The sequence below is a fragment of the Eutrigla gurnardus genome (assembly GCF_963514095.1).
Source record: "Eutrigla gurnardus genome assembly, chromosome: 10".
Taxonomy (NCBI): domain Eukaryota; kingdom Metazoa; phylum Chordata; class Actinopteri; order Perciformes; family Triglidae; genus Eutrigla; species Eutrigla gurnardus.
In genome coordinates this window covers 9,227,367-9,242,756 of record NC_139924.1, presented here as the reverse complement: position 1 = coordinate 9,242,756, position 15,390 = coordinate 9,227,367, and the positions used below count along the sequence as shown (strand labels likewise).

The 15,390-nt window shown below is 44.2% G+C and overlaps 2 protein-coding genes across 3 annotated transcripts; one reads left to right on the top strand and one right to left on the bottom strand.

Annotated features, from left to right (window-relative positions):
• The first annotated feature begins 655 nt into the window (after positions 1–655).
• nlrc3l (NLR family, CARD domain containing 3-like) lies at positions 656–8,047 on the top strand. Of its 2 annotated transcripts, XR_014597801.1 has the most exons (13): positions 656–960; positions 1,264–1,449; positions 1,842–1,934; positions 2,226–2,394; positions 2,766–2,913; positions 3,038–3,130; positions 3,285–3,637; positions 3,724–3,933; positions 4,130–4,305; positions 4,477–4,750; positions 5,210–5,425; positions 5,859–7,604; positions 8,032–8,047. XR_014597801.1 is itself a non-coding variant. In XM_084018724.1 (12 exons), exons 1-12 carry the CDS (start codon positions 935–937, stop codon positions 6,252–6,254), a joined length of 2,340 nt encoding a protein of 779 aa, XP_083874850.1. In that variant the 5' UTR covers positions 656–934; the 3' UTR covers positions 6,255–7,707. The 2 variants fall into 2 exon arrangements, 1 of the variants encoding a protein (XP_083874850.1); XM_084018724.1 differs by lacking the exon at positions 8,032–8,047 and having other exon boundaries at positions 5,859–7,707.
• naalad2 (N-acetylated alpha-linked acidic dipeptidase 2) lies at positions 7,524–15,390 on the bottom strand. The gene is made up of 20 exons (XM_084018725.1): positions 15,257–15,390; positions 14,598–14,709; positions 13,974–14,160; positions 13,409–13,510; positions 13,181–13,306; positions 13,017–13,097; positions 12,546–12,651; positions 12,364–12,457; positions 12,132–12,227; positions 11,459–11,544; positions 11,161–11,280; positions 10,958–11,040; positions 10,817–10,880; positions 10,622–10,689; positions 10,432–10,523; positions 10,190–10,280; positions 9,570–9,834; positions 9,386–9,467; positions 9,119–9,211; positions 7,524–8,673 (listed from the first exon to the last, which is right to left on the bottom strand). The coding sequence occupies exons 1-20, from the start codon at positions 15,336–15,338 to the stop codon at positions 8,484–8,486; spliced, it is 2,220 nt and encodes a 739-aa protein (XP_083874851.1). The 5' UTR covers positions 15,339–15,390; the 3' UTR covers positions 7,524–8,483.

Below are 15,390 nucleotides of genomic sequence, written 5' to 3'. Positions count from 1 at the left end.
TCCCACAGTCCAAAGACATGCAGGATGGGGATAGGTTAATTGGTGACTCTAAATTGCCCGTAGGTGTGAATGTGAGTGTGAATGGTTGTCTGTCTCTACATGTCGGCCCTGTGATAGACTTGCGTCCTGTCCAGGGTGAACCCTGCCTTCGCCCAATGACAGCTGGGATCGGCTCCAGCCCCCCTGTGACCCTAAATACAGGATTAGCGGTAGAAAATGGATGGATGGATGTCCATTTCATCGTAAAACCTAGTAAATCAAAACAAAGACTACTCATATGTGTAAAAAGAAATGATGTGCCTGCACATTGGAGGCTAAATGACCATGTGGCATTACTAAGTATGGATTAGTAAGTAGTAATCTTTCACATGTGTTTTTAAAATTACAACGGGGGGGATAAAGTACAGGTAAAACGAAGACTTTAACCAGTCTTATGAGCAGCGAATATATGCGGTGTTTAATAAATACATACAAAATAAATGATGTGAGGGTGAAGTATTTTCCAAGTGTGTATTCTTGTCCCATCAGCTTCTGCATATTTGCCATTAACAATTGTCGCGATTATGCTTTTATTCCGAAGTGGTCCAACCGGAAGTCATGTTGTGTTGTTTGCGGAACACAACCCGACTAGAAACCGAAAGTTAAAACTGACTAAAGGAAGCGGATTCAAACGTATGGTCGGCGACGTGACTTTTATACTTTCCTCCATTATGTTATTTATGAGCTGGTAAAGGTACTCGTCCGTGTATTCGCGAACACACCGTGTTGTCTTAAGTATTAGCTAATGTTAGCATAACGGTAACTGCGGAGAACGACAAACTTTACCGCCCGACCAAGTCGCTAACAGCGGGTTCGTGTTTTGGATGTAACGTTTTTTAATATTGCTTCCGTAAATCCATTTCCCAGCAGTGGTGACTCTGTTGCTAGCAGAGACATGGACCCGGCGACCGAAGGTCAAAGGTTGGTGCTGTCACAATTTTAAGACATTTTACATAAGCACACTGCTACTTCCGCCGGCTGACGTTACATATTGGCTAAATAATCCACCTTTTGTATTTGTATATTTATCTGAAGTTGTATTATATCGGTTCTTGTAGTTATTAACTACTTACTATTATCGAAAACCTCGTGGAGTTAGTTCAACTGTCACTATTTATTATCTACCTGACTCGTCATGTTGCTCGTCTGTATTCTCTGACGCAAATTTAAGAAAATCACTCATCAGTATCATCTGTTGTTCTCTCTCTCTCTCTCTCTCCTCAGCATCTCGAAGCCGGAGGACAAGGAGGAAGATGAGGACGAGAAGAAGAAGTGGAAGAGGCCACCCTCCAGCTATGGTTCCATGAAGAGTGACATTGAGTCCATGGAGGAGGAGGAGGAAATTGAAGAAGAGCTTGCCAAGGTCTTTTCTGAGGTGCTCCCGGAATCGACCACTCAGGAGGGGACGAGGTGCAGTGTCTTGGATTGATATTTAGGCATAAACCCCCCCAATACTACGTCTACTGAACCGTGAAATATTAACACCCAATGTCATATCCGACTAAACACACTTCCCATATGAACTGATGCAATGGAGCTGCAAAGACGCCAGGGGTGCGTCTGTATAGAGAGCACTTAATCAAGGATACAGCGTCATGATTAGTAGCTTTCAGTGCTGAGGGGAGGACCTATTAGTCCTTGCAAATATTCTATATTAATAATTTTGTATTAAACATGGATGTTTTAATTGCACCAAATATCCACTGCTTTATATTTGAAGGGAGAGGTTGCTTCCAGTGACTTAGAAATTGCTAACAGAAGCTCAACTTACCAAGTGGATGTTGTCCCTGATTTATTTCCAGGATGCAGATGATTCGCTCCGATTCTCCGGAGACCCTCTACACCACGACCACGCAGCAGACCAAACCACCGGGAGCTTTGGTCATTGACACCAGGTGGAGGACACATACGCAAAATTGTCATAAATCTGGATACTGTCAAGAAATGTTATAACTGTTTGTTAACATTTTCTTGATTTTTTTGTGTTTTTATTAACTTTGTTTTTATTTATTTGTGAAAGTATTTAACATATTTTGGTGTATCTTTAAAAATCTTTAAAAGGCAAAAGAGGGCGTCTTATGTTTGAGTAAATATGAATTATGCAATTTTTGTTTGATAAGAGTCTAAATCCTACTTGGACAATATTTGCAGTGCTTTTTCCTAACGTTCTACCTGTCGGCTCTCAGGTCTTCTGATCTGGAGGACCCAACAGAAGACGTTGAGGAGGATGAAGAGGAAAATGTTAATTCGCCAGAACCACCTGAGCCTGTAGAACCAGATGACGCAATGCAGACTGATGAGAACAGTCAACCGGGCAGGCTTCACCCAGAGCAGGACCTGCCCCATATATTCAAGGTTGGTGCATCACAGTTTTTCAAATATTTCCCTTTCTTAAAAGAAGTCGTTGGACTTTATTTGACCTGATGATCGTAGCTTCGTTGTTTGTTTTGATTGTGATCCATGCTAATCATACATTTTTTACTCATGCAGGTTGATGTCTAACTGTATTTGTCAAAAATGAACCATTCCCATCTATTACATTTTAAAGAAAAATCTAAAAGTTAACAAATAAGTATGTGTCATTTTGCAAATTTTCTCAAGTTTGGTAATATATTTTAAGTGATTGAAAGACTAAAAAGGCACTATATGAACATCCGCCCACTTATCATTTACATCAGGACACTATGTTAACTTGTGTGTCTTTATACCTTTCTCTCTGTCTGCAGAATATCCAGGACGCTTTGACGGGCCTCACCAGGGAAGAGCTGTTAAAATTTAAGATGTGGTTTCTCCAATGGGAACCAGACGTAACCCTGCAACAGGTGATGGAGGGAGACCTGCTAGATTTTGTGGACAGGATTCTGGAGATACTTGGTGAGAAAACACAGCTATAGTCCATACAAAGTGAATGGTACAAATACGCTCAGTTGTTGTTGTTGAGTACACAGTGACTGATATACTGTCGGTGAGTGCTCACTATATTTGTTCTTTTTTGCAGGCAAGGATCGTTCTCTGTCGCATACAATAACTAGCTTAGAAAATGTCAACAAGAAACCAGAGGCAGACGTACTACGGAATCAGTGCAAGCGAGGTAAGAAACCCTGGTTTTATCCAAATACACAGGCTAATAATGGTGAAACGAGTTTAGGAAATTAGGATTGTGCCTCGTCTTTTCTGGTGAGAATGTGTGGAGTGACCACAAAGCTTTCTTACTTTCTTTACTTTCTGTCTTTCTCCACTACCAGCACTGATCCGTTTTCACCTGAAGCAGCACTTGATCAGACAGCACCAAGTCATCCGTGAAGGGGTCGTTCGAGCCGGAAAGCAGAATCTTCTAGACACGATCTACGTTGAACCCCAGATTTCCACCTGTGGTTGTGGAGGAGTGGACCCCTCCCATGAGTTTCACCCCCCTACTCCATCACCTCTCCGGGTCCCCAGTGCCGACACCTTTGTGGGCGTGAACAATCTGTTCCGGCTACAAAAGGACGATGACAAGCCGGTGAGGACGGTGGTGACCACTGGGCTTCCAGGGATCGGCATGTCTGTCTTGGCGGGGAAGTTCTCTCTGGATTGGGCAGAAATGCGTGCCAATAAGGTGAATCAACCAAACCTTTAGTTTTAAGTTTTTATTACTCGACTTCTTTTGTGACTAACACCGTTTTCCTGTCCATGTCTGCTCAGGATCTGCAGTTTGTCTTCAAACTTTCCTTCCGAACTTTCTGGCTCCTGCGAAACAAAGAGCTTCCTCTCTCACAGAAGATGTCCATCATGGAAATTATAGAATATTATCATCCTGAGTGCAAAGACATGAAATACCTGGAGGAAGAGGAGTGTAAATACCTCATCATAATGGACTCGTTTGATTGTTACCAAGCCTCTCTGGATTGGCAGGTATCCATTCATATTTGTAGCTGTGAAAAAAGCTAGAACCTGAATTATAATGATGACCAACAATATTAAATTTGAAACGTCTATATATATATATTGTCTGTTTGAAGATAAGCTATGGTCAAGTGAGCAATCCAGGAATGTTTTAAAGGCTACTAACTGGCTCCTAAGTCTGTTTTTCTTTGTATTTTCTCTTCAGAATGCTCCAGTAATAAATGACAACTACACCAAAGCACATCCGGACGTCCTGATTGTAAATATAATCCGAGGTACTGTGCTTCGCGGGGCCCGTGTCTGGATCCTGGGGAGACGGGCAGCTGTCTCCCAAATACCATCTCAGTTCATCGATGCTGTCACAGAAATACAGGGCTTTAGGTGAGTGCAGATGTACTTAATTCTAATGTTCTTATATTACTTATTATTGTGTTTGCTGCTGTTTTGAGCATTGTGTTGTAGTAATATGTTTGACAAAGTACATTAATACTGCTGAAATTGTCCGTCCGTTTCAGTCCAGTTTTCATCTTTTTTTGTCCCTCTTTCCTCCAGCGATGAGATGAAAGATGAATACCTGACCATTCGCTTTAGTGATGCAGAGCTAGCAGCCAAGATCGTGGCACATTATAAGCTCCTACCGTCACTCAGCATACTCGCACGACAACCGTTTGTTTGCTGGATGGTGGCCACCGTGTTCGAGCGCTGCTTCCGTTATCAGGGCTACGGTACGCACCCCCCCAGGCTGACGCCGTTCTACATCAACATCATGATCGTCCAGACCAATCGCAGGCTGCAGTTCTACGATGGAAAGATGGATAATGAACTGGTAATGTGTGTTAGCTGTGTCTTTATTGTAGAAGTTAACACTAAAATGCTATCGGACCACAAACTATCTGTATGAACCTTTCATTTCAGTTTAGTAATGATGTTTTTCGTAAGATATTTCATAATCTATAATTTAAGGATATATCATTAACCCCTATATCATCCGATGCAGTCTTTGACCTGAAATCGATATCTTAATGAAGCTCATAATTTTCAATATTTGTTGAGGCTGTAAAATAACTTAATTCACATTGCAATATTATGCATTCCAGTGCAACAATAATCTAAATTGCTGCCTCAACAATTAACCCAGTTTCCAAGTTCAAACACCTGATGACCTCAGTATCAGCAGAACCAGACTTGAGTTGTTCAAAGACAAAAAAGACATTTCTTTGTCAAGAAAGTGATAAACAGCTGAACTTCTATGTCAGATTGTCATTTCGATGTGCCTTTCTCTCAGAAATGGTCCGGCGATGACAAGCAGCTGCTCACAAAGATGGGGAAGATGGCCTTCGGGATGCTGCAGAAGAATACCAGTGTGTTCTTTGAACACGACGTGAAGGAGTGCGGTCTGGATTTGACGGAGGTGACCGTGTTTTCAGGCCTGTGCACGGAGCTCCCCAACGCAGCCTCAGACGGGAGGAGGACGTTCTGTTTTATACATTTCAGCTTTCAGGTAAATCTCCATCCGTTGAGTTAATTGCCCCAAAGTATGTGCCAACACCAAGATTAGTTATAGAAAAAGAACACTTTAAACAACAAAAGAAAGCAGGTGCATATAGAAATACCAAGAGATAACCCTACAACTAAATTCGGGGCTATGATTGAGGGATTGCCTCCACATGGTACCACACACTGGTGGTAGTTGTGTTGCTAACAGTGTTCAAGCATTATGGCATTATTCCACTCTCTTATCTTAACATAGAAACTAGTTGCTTGCTGCTTTAATAAAGCTCTGAACATTGAATTAAGCAAAAACAGAAATTTCAGTGGAGCTTTAATAACAGTTGAAAAACCATGCTGCTGCTCAAAATCCAGCCAGCAGACACCCTGCCATGGTACCTCACAGGAATCACACTAAACCTCCCCCACCATCTTCTCTCCTCCAGGAGTTCATGGCCGCTCTCTACGTCTTCACGTTGTTTCGCACAGAGTCCAGGAACGTTCTGGACTCCCCATTGTTGCACAAGCCCAAGATCTTTCTGTCAAAGGATCATACCAAATCAGCAGCGGGCCTGATCCAGTGTGCTGTGGTGAGAACCCTTGAATCCCCACTGGGCTGCTACGACATGTTCCTGCGCTTTCTGTGCGGCATGCTCTCCCCGGACTGCCACGGCGGTCACCTGCGCGGGTTTCTGTACAGCCACAGCATGCCGAAGGTGGCCGGACTGGATGAGGTGCAGCGGCTGCTGGAGCAAGTGATACAGACTGCTGAACAAAACAATCGAGAGCGGGTGGAAAACCTGAAGGAGTGCCTTAGAGAAATGACCCAGGAAGATGAGTGAGGTGGGGTTAAGGCCAAGTTATGCTTCCACGTTGACACAACACAAGGGGGCATACGGACGCCTTACGTCCTTGCGGACCCCCCTTACGTCCACCGCAAGGGCCTGACGTGCCCCTCCCGAAAAACCTAGACGTGCGTCGAGGCGATGCAGCACCAACGCAGCGGCATTGGCTGTGATTGGTCCGCTTTTCCGGTTTCCACTCATAAACACCGCCATTTAAACTTTTAATAGGCTACTTTTATTGTTTGCACCTCGTTTTATTGTTTGCACCTTGTCGCTTTTGCACAAAGAAATAAAACACCAAGTTCTGAAAAATTGTGGCTGTTTAAAGCCGGAAGGTAAACAAATAGGCTATAACGAGGCTAACGACGATATACGTCACAAGAGTCTCCGTCGGTCGGTGAGTCTTTACAAGAAAACATAGCGCCCTCTACCGGTGTGGCATTAAATTGCATTTCGACACGTAAACCCCACGCAGAACTATCACGGTCTCACGACTGCGTCCAAGCAACTGCGTGGCCATTGCGTGACGTTTGCGTGATCACTACGCGGAAGCATAACCGAGGCTTTAGAGTTCATCATGATGTCAAATGTCACTCTACGGATTCGATGGATCAAGTTTACCATCACAGCTTTGTTATATTTCATCCAAGTATTCACGAGTCTGACTCTCAAAACACTCAACAGAAGTGACTTGTTCAAGTCTGTGGCATTTTAGTTTTCTATGCAGAGTGGAGTTTATGCAATACTACGTTTTCACTATCATGTCTTACAATGAGCACTATTGAGAATGCATTCTAACAATGGAGTTTACTTCAACTACCTGACGTTTTGTTTTTAATCTAAATATGTTGATGAAATGATCCGTTTTGAGATTTGTGAAATTGACTCTAAGCAGAAGATGTGATGACACTTGGACTGAAGTCTGACTTTGTTGATTCTCCATAGTAACCCTCATACTATATTTTAATATGAAAACGATGTGCCTTATCTAATTCATGTCAACACACTGCTCTGCTATTATGATTGTTGGAGAACCTGCAAGGCCACAAAGAGGAGCCTTCTCATTTCACATTGCTTCACTACTAAATTGAGACTTTTTTCATAGCCAGTCAAAAGTTCCCTGTTGTAACTTTAAATCCCCATGTCTATGTGCGTGTCTGCTAATGTGTCTTCAGGCACATGTGTGCTTTTGTACGTGGGAAAGTTGTAAATGGGTTCTACTGCCTCTGATACAATTCATCATTACCAAATAGATTTTGTGATCAGGATCTGTTTGCATTACATGTGCATGTTAACACTTAGGTCTTCATGTTACCACCTGACAGAGAATGAACTTGCACTTCCTTGGTGAAAACACAACACTGTGAACTGCTTTCCCTGAAAAATGTTGTATTTAAAACTGTGTGTGTGTGTGTGTGCGTTTACATTAGAATATCAGAATATAAAAAATTACAAAAAAGTTCATTAATTCATTAAAACATAAGGGAAAACAATTGTCTTGGTGAAATTAAAAAAAAAACATCACTATGTTTTCTTAAAGTAACCAGTTAGATCATAACCAGCAGCAGTGAGTTAAAACGTCATCATTTGCCTGTTTGTGTGGACTCTTACTACAGAAAGGAAACAAACAGGAGTTCCTCTTCTCCATGAGTGGTGAGGACACACACTCAAAACACACTGTCTAATTAGCTTTAGCAAAGTGTGTAGTTATTGAGTTGAATGTGCTCATGAAATGTGTTTATGTGCAGCAATGGAGTGCCGGAGCTGCTACAAGATGAAAACGACAACACGACAGGAAGTCACCTCCGGAGGCAGAATAACCAGGTCAGACAGGAAATACTGTGTGAATCTGCTTCACATTTCCCTTTTTGATTCCCCATAGAATACTAATATGAAAGCAGAATCTGTTTGAATGATGAGCTGTGAGCTTTGTGTATGTCCTACCCAGCTCTCACATCCCTGGACTTTCCTCCTTTATAAACCAGTCAATTAAGACAGAGCTGCAGTACTCGGACAAGTGACATGTTCTGTATCGTGGATAAATGTTGAGAAATGTTATCATCCTCTAATAGAAACCACCGTAAGTGTTTTTTAAAAGTAGCTCTGTTTCATCTTCAGCTCTTTTCCGGTTCGTTGCTGGAACGAGACTGGTTCAGGTTGTGTATGCCCTCTCTTCATTCTGGTGTTATAACATAACTATCAGTCTTTAGTCTGTTAGCGCCTGCTTCATGCAGGTGGTGTCAGTGTCATGGCAGAAGCATGAACCGTGAATGCCGCTATGCTGATTTGGCGCTTGACTTCCTCCCAGGCCTTCTCTGGATCAGCTGAGTTCCCGATGTCAAACAGTGCATCATAGATCCCGGGGAAGGACTCCCCTGCATATTTGTTATGGCTGCTGGGAGCAAAGATCACATGCCTGAAACAAAGAGGGGGGATGTCCCATTAAGGAATGTACCAGTATTATGGATTCTGTATAGTTGTGTGTTTTAAACACAGAATTAAAGGAACTCCTATTCAGCATGATTGTCAACTAGTTTTAATATTTTGAATTAAACCTGCAAACAGGTTTACATGCAACGGCAACACAGTATCTGTTATGCAAACCCCCCAAAACAAACATTAACATTACACAATTAAAATGGTTAAAAAATGCAGCTAAAATATGTTGGATGAAGACAACAGAAGAGATTTAGAGCCATTTTTTATTTTATTTTATATCTCGTGGAATATGAATGATATTGATGTTGAATACCAGTAAATGACTTGGGAAGAGTTATGAAGCAAAGCACAGATCCACCGTCAGAGGAAGATAGTTCACCCATACCTGTGTGTGTGTGTTTGAGAGAGAGTGAGAGACTAACCTGTAGAAGGGTCTGCCATCTAAGCCCAGCGGGTCTATGAAGGCTCTCTCCAGATACATGAGCTGATCATTCATCACACGTACCTGCAGAGGACTGACACACATAAACCACAATGTCTTTCCACTTCATTATTACACTTGAACAAACAGAGAAAAGCCTGTGTGTGAGTCATCATTGCAAAATGTGAAAACTTGGACCTTTCCAAAGCGTACATAAACTAGTTTGTTTAGACACCTAAAATGTATGACATGTTGAACACGCTCTTACTCTGCTCTGTTGACGGTCTGCAGGCGCTCATGGAAGTCCCAGGCTGCAGCGGTGAAGTTCTTCACCGCAGAAAACAAGGAATCTGAACATAGAAAAGGAAGATTAAATGCAGCCAAGTTCTTGGAAAAGCCAGCGGGTTGGTCTACTCATTCATTTTTAATTCTGCTCAAACGTATCAACTCACCAAACGACACCTGGTACTTCTCCATCTCCTGTGGGTTCCTCTGTGCCAGCAGGGCGATGCCGTGTGCATACTTCCCGAGCGAGTCTGCATACTGGTTGGCATCCAGAGGGAGGAGCTGGGAATCGGCCAACCGGAAGATGAGCCCGCCTCTCACCTGGGCCACCGCCCGCAGCCTCTTGAAGGTGGGGTCGTAAAACTTCTCCACTATCTCAAAGGTTTCATATACACTGTGATAGACCGGGTAGCTGCTGTACCGCTCTGTTTTCTGAACACGGGGGACATTTTCACTGAGTTACATCACGGAGGCTCACAGCAAACGTTACCATGACGATGCTTTATTCATTTTCTACTAAGATTATGAGGAGTACAGCTGCAATTAACTATTATTTATGAATAGACACAGACGGGAATAAACTCACAACATATTTCTCCTTATATGGCTCCCATATGGAAGCATCTATACTTACATAACTATAGTATTTCAACCTCATTAAATGGACATTCACTGCGTTGTACGCTCACAATACAAACTGAAACATAAGATATAACTAAGCACACACAGCAATGTAATATTCATAACCAGGAGAAATACATAAATATGTAAGTGCAGCGTGTCTCACCTTGTTCTTGGTGTATCTGGCTCTGCCTGCAGCAATTCCCAGACGGATAAAATAGGCCTCAAAATCACTGCCTGACCCGAGTTTACTGATCCTGCAGTACACCAGAGCGGTTGGTGGTTTGTTTCATTCATGTGTAATTCATGTATTTGTTTTCCTTGAACCTTGTGGAGTGATTTATTGGTGTTGTTGTTAGTGTGTGGACATCCTCGGTCTAATCAAAAGGAGCTGCTTTTTGTTCGTACCTGGGTGCATCGCGGTCATTTGTCCAGTTGTCCCTCTTATGCCAACTCTCGTACAGAGACAGGCTCTCTTCTCCTTCCTCTGGACTGGCTATCTATAAGAGGAAGAGATGAGGGGGAAAAAGACAGGAACACAGCTAAAGACTGAGCATGAAAGACAAAACCAATTTTCTCTGGTCAGTTTCAGACTCACCTGCTTGGTGAGGTCGTACACCAACGTGTGTAGAGACGGAGTGCAGTCGACCCTCAGCGTGTACATGCCTGCAATTCAAAACACACACACAAACACACACACACACACAAACACACACACAGAAAGCATGCTGCGTCGGATCTAATTCAGCCTCAACATGGCCGATAATTCATTGAGAATGCATGAAGCTCTCACCCTCTATGGCAGAGTCGGCATTGATGTAAGCCACCGCTCTCTCCTGCAGCACCTTGGCATTATCCTGGGGAGAGGGGTCGAGTGCGGTCAGTGTCGGTGTGGCGCGAGGCCGTGTGATTCGGTGTATGCGTGCCAGCGTACCTCTGCCCATTCCGTAGATCCCTGCAATCCAAACTCCTCTGCGTCCCAGCTGGCGAATATTAAGGTCCTCCTCGGCCTCCAGCCTACATATACGCACACATACACACCTTTCTGAGGGTGCAAAACATCCAGCAGGATCCTGGAGTGTCTCACACACACACACACACACACACACACACACACACACACACACACCCTTGTACCTTTACTAAGCACCCTGCCAATGCTCCTGACAGTTTCATGGACCACCGCAGCACCAGACATGGGATCGATTCCTCCAAACACCCAGGCATCCCGATGCCCTCCCAGAATCACATACCTGTCTATACACACACACACACACACACACACACACACACACACACACACACACACACACACACACACACACACACACACACACACAGAGTGTCAGCATCATTAGCGGTACTTGCATGTGCTGACTGTGTACAGTGAAAGCTGTAATGAAGGGTAGGAGCAGGTTGGATTGCATGACTGTACCTGGCTCCAGAGCGCCTCTAATCCGGCCAATGACGTTGTAGATCCGGGTTACCTGGTTGTTAGTGTGGATGTTCATACGCACCTTCCTGACACAGACAGATGATGGAGGGGGGTGAGACAAGCAGAGAGACGAGGGAGAAACAGATCCGTGGAGGGACTCTTAACGGGAAATGACTAACGTGAGCTGAATTTGGGAACCGAAAATGTGAAGGAATAGTGTTGTTATGAGCAGCAGCCTCATTAACCCGTTGTGCTTCTAGAATACAAACCCCTCTCTTACTCTAGCATATGCAGTATGTTCTTTAGGAAGTGTTTTGCACCTCACAAGTCAGTTCTACAGAAAAAGAAATGACAGAGTACTAAACATTCACCACAGTCCAAAAGCACAAATAACAGAGACCCGGGGACCGTTGTATGTCCTTAATTTGTGCAGCCTGTTTGTGTGTGGATGTGTTATGTATGTCGCTCACACACAGGAGGTACAAGGGCCTCCATTGTACGTCCGTTGGCTACTTGCCACCGGGTCATTAAAGATAAAGAGCAACAAAAGGGGAGAGACTATTTAAACGGGCAGCCGTGAAGCAGGAGAGAGGAGGGACCGCCAACTTGGGAGGGAGGGAAAGTGCCAACAAGGGATGGCTGTGATGCTGGAAGCTTTAACGTGAGCACTTACCGACTCTTGAAGTCATCTGTGAAGCCTGGACCGATCCTGTAGGAGACATTCAGAGCTCCTTTCCAGTTGTTGGGTGGAATCTGGCCTCCCATGTTCCTGTTGAATGGCAAATAATTCACATAAAAATGTCCCCGCCGTGGGATTAGCTTCTCTTATTGGATCGAATCTGAAAATAATACAGATAACCAGCTCATTTTATGTAATACATTTTAAAATATATGTTTGTTTTTACTTCAGCAGGTGGATTGCATCATGGTAGCCGATCGGATGCACGGGTATCTTGGGAAGACCCACTCCGTCCTGGAGGCCGAGTCTGTAGGTGTATTCTGTAAGAGACGAGGTGATGTCAGATAAACTCACACACACGTTCACACCCGTACAGACTCACACGTGCAGACACACAGACATACGCACCCTTGGCGGGGTACCCCGGTGTGAGTGGGTCTCCCGCTCCGTTCAGGTTGAGAACATTTCCTCTCTGAGCTCCTCCACCGGGGAGGTTCCAGCCGTCCGGGTAGGGCTGCACGCACATTTCAAATGAGAGGTGGGCCTACTTTCTTTAATGCTATCTCGTAGAAGCCCAATCATGATGCGGACCATGAATTTATAGGTGTTATTTGTTGCCATGACAGCGACACTGGTGTCAACTTGTGAGTCTGTCTATGAGGCATCCTGACACAATTTGTGTGTCGGATTTTTAGTACTTTTCCAGCCGTTTCTGTCCGTGGAATCACGAAACTTTGCGGGTGTGTTGTTGACATCAAAATGAAAGTTGAGTTCAAAACATATTTAACCTCAGTCGCTGTGCACACGCGCACACGCGGTTTGACAATCCACAAGACACAAAAATACTCTGAAATGATGAAATTATGCAGAATACTCTACCTGGACTCCAGCAGCGCAGTAGTCTGCCGGGTCTGAGAACATAATGATGCCCTTTGCTCCGGCTAACATGGCGTTTTTCACCTGGAGGGGCAAGACGGGCAGTGAGTCTTTGATGACCTACAGAAATCCTTTAACTGTAGAGTTATGTCCAACACCTTTCCCACCTTATTGCCTCTGAATATTTTGCCATATCTGACGATAACGATCTTCCCAGTCACATTGATGCGCAACTCCCGCTCCAACTGGGAAAAGTCTTCTGTTCGACCGTAGTTCACATACACCAAATCCCCCTGCAGAGAGAGAGACGGCAGGAAAAGACACCTGAGGTGATCAGATAGGTGAAACGGTATTTAAACATCCCTGTCGGTACGATAATGTTGCATGTGTTTTACCTCGGGTTGGCCTTTGGCAGAGAAAGCACTGTATGGAGGCACAATGTCAGAAACATCTTCATAACCCTCGGGGACCGGCTCGGCCAGCGAAGTGTTAAAAACCTGTAGATGAGTGCAGGACTAAATTACAAGAACAAATGATGGGATAACCCTTTATTCTCTCTAGGAAATGAGTTTGTAATTCCTCTGCTGTCAACTCTCTGGGAAATAAGCAGAAGTGCCGACATTTACTCAAATATTACACTTAGTTGAAATGTAAGATATCTGACGGCTACTAGCTGCTTTACAAATACAGCTAGAACTAAGTTCAGAATGTTATCTAGTAGCCAACATGTAGTCTCTTATCATGACATTGATAGCACGTTGCTAGAGAGAGAGAGAGGTGGTTTATCAGCCATAAGGCCATAATAGGACCTTGGACTTGAATGGGCTGTCTTGCAGTGTGTTGTGCGGACCTGGAGTTGTTTTCAATCCGTATCCGTACAAATCTCCAAGAAAACAAAATAAATGTATTAATCTGTTTCCGGTTTCAGAGTGCATTTGACTGAATGTTCCCCGCCAGTACCTCGCCGCCAAGCTGATCAACTATGGAGACATAATTGGGCTGTGATTTGTTGGGGTAGGACAGCAGGACGTCGTAGGGCACCAGCTCCACCGCGTCCAGTCCAAACTCCAGCCACTCTGTCTTGATCTGCTCTGCGTATCGTAGATTCTGCTGCGTGCCAGCCAGGTGAGGGAGTCGAGTAAATTTCCTGTGGGGAGGACGTTAAGAGTTAATCACGGGGCGAGCGGCCATTGAGGAAAGTGAGCCTCCACTTTTAAAACTAATAATAATAATACCACGAACCTGGACCTGTGCTTTTCATACTTTGTTATGTTTCAGTATCCAGGAAGTCAATATGCCTTTCGACTGTTTGTTTTGGTTTCAGACGCTCATCTGAAGGCCAGTTGGGACTACTTTTCTTCAGTTTGGACCCGGTTAATGTTTTTATCCAACAAAATAAAAGTTTTGCCTGCTGGCTGGCGGCCTTGTTATCACAGCTCGATCATCTATCCTTGTGGGTCTGGCAAAGTCTCTAGCAAGTGTCGTGGCAACCGTTTACTAGTTTTCAAATAGTGGCATAAGCCCACCTAGTGGCCTCCTCGTAGTGATGGCAGGTCAGATTCAGCGTATGAGTAGTGGGTTTACCTGAGGTGCTCTCTGATCTGGTCCGCCTGTATTCCATCCAGAAACTCCCTCAGATACTTGCTGGAAGTACTCGTGTTTGCAGTGCTTGGGTGTGTGGGCTTTGCAAACCAGCCTACACACACACACACACACACACACACACGCACACACACACACACACAGTACAGTAATATGATTGGAACAAAGAGGGGGAACATTTCTCACTGCCCAGTCATGTAGATATTAAGATGCTTCCCGTTATGTTCGAACATATATTTCAAATGGAGTTGTGGTTCTGGACAGCATGTGTTAGCCTGCTGTGAGCAGACACACGTGAAATGTGTCAGAGTAGTGGCAAGATACACACACACATACACACACACACACACACACACACACACACACACACACACACACACACACACACACACACACACACACACACACACACACAATGCACCTTAGAGATTCAACTTCAACAGCACTGAGTAGATTTGATATAGTTCATGCGACTTCTTCAGACCTGTATTTTTCTTGTAACAGGACCTCCGTTCCACTTGTCCACTATGTCATGATGTTTATATTTACTGGACTTTTCATAAACAACCAGCAACACAGAGATAAGTAGATATCACTTGTAGATTATTCCATTATCGTGAGTCGGTGTCGTGTATTCTTACCCGTGATGAAGCCCAGCAACAGCAAAGCTGTCACAACCACGGTCCACCCGATCCACCGGATTACCCTGCTCTCCTTTCCCATTGCAAACGTCCCGGAGACTTCCAGGCACCGACTGCAGAGATGCACATCGACA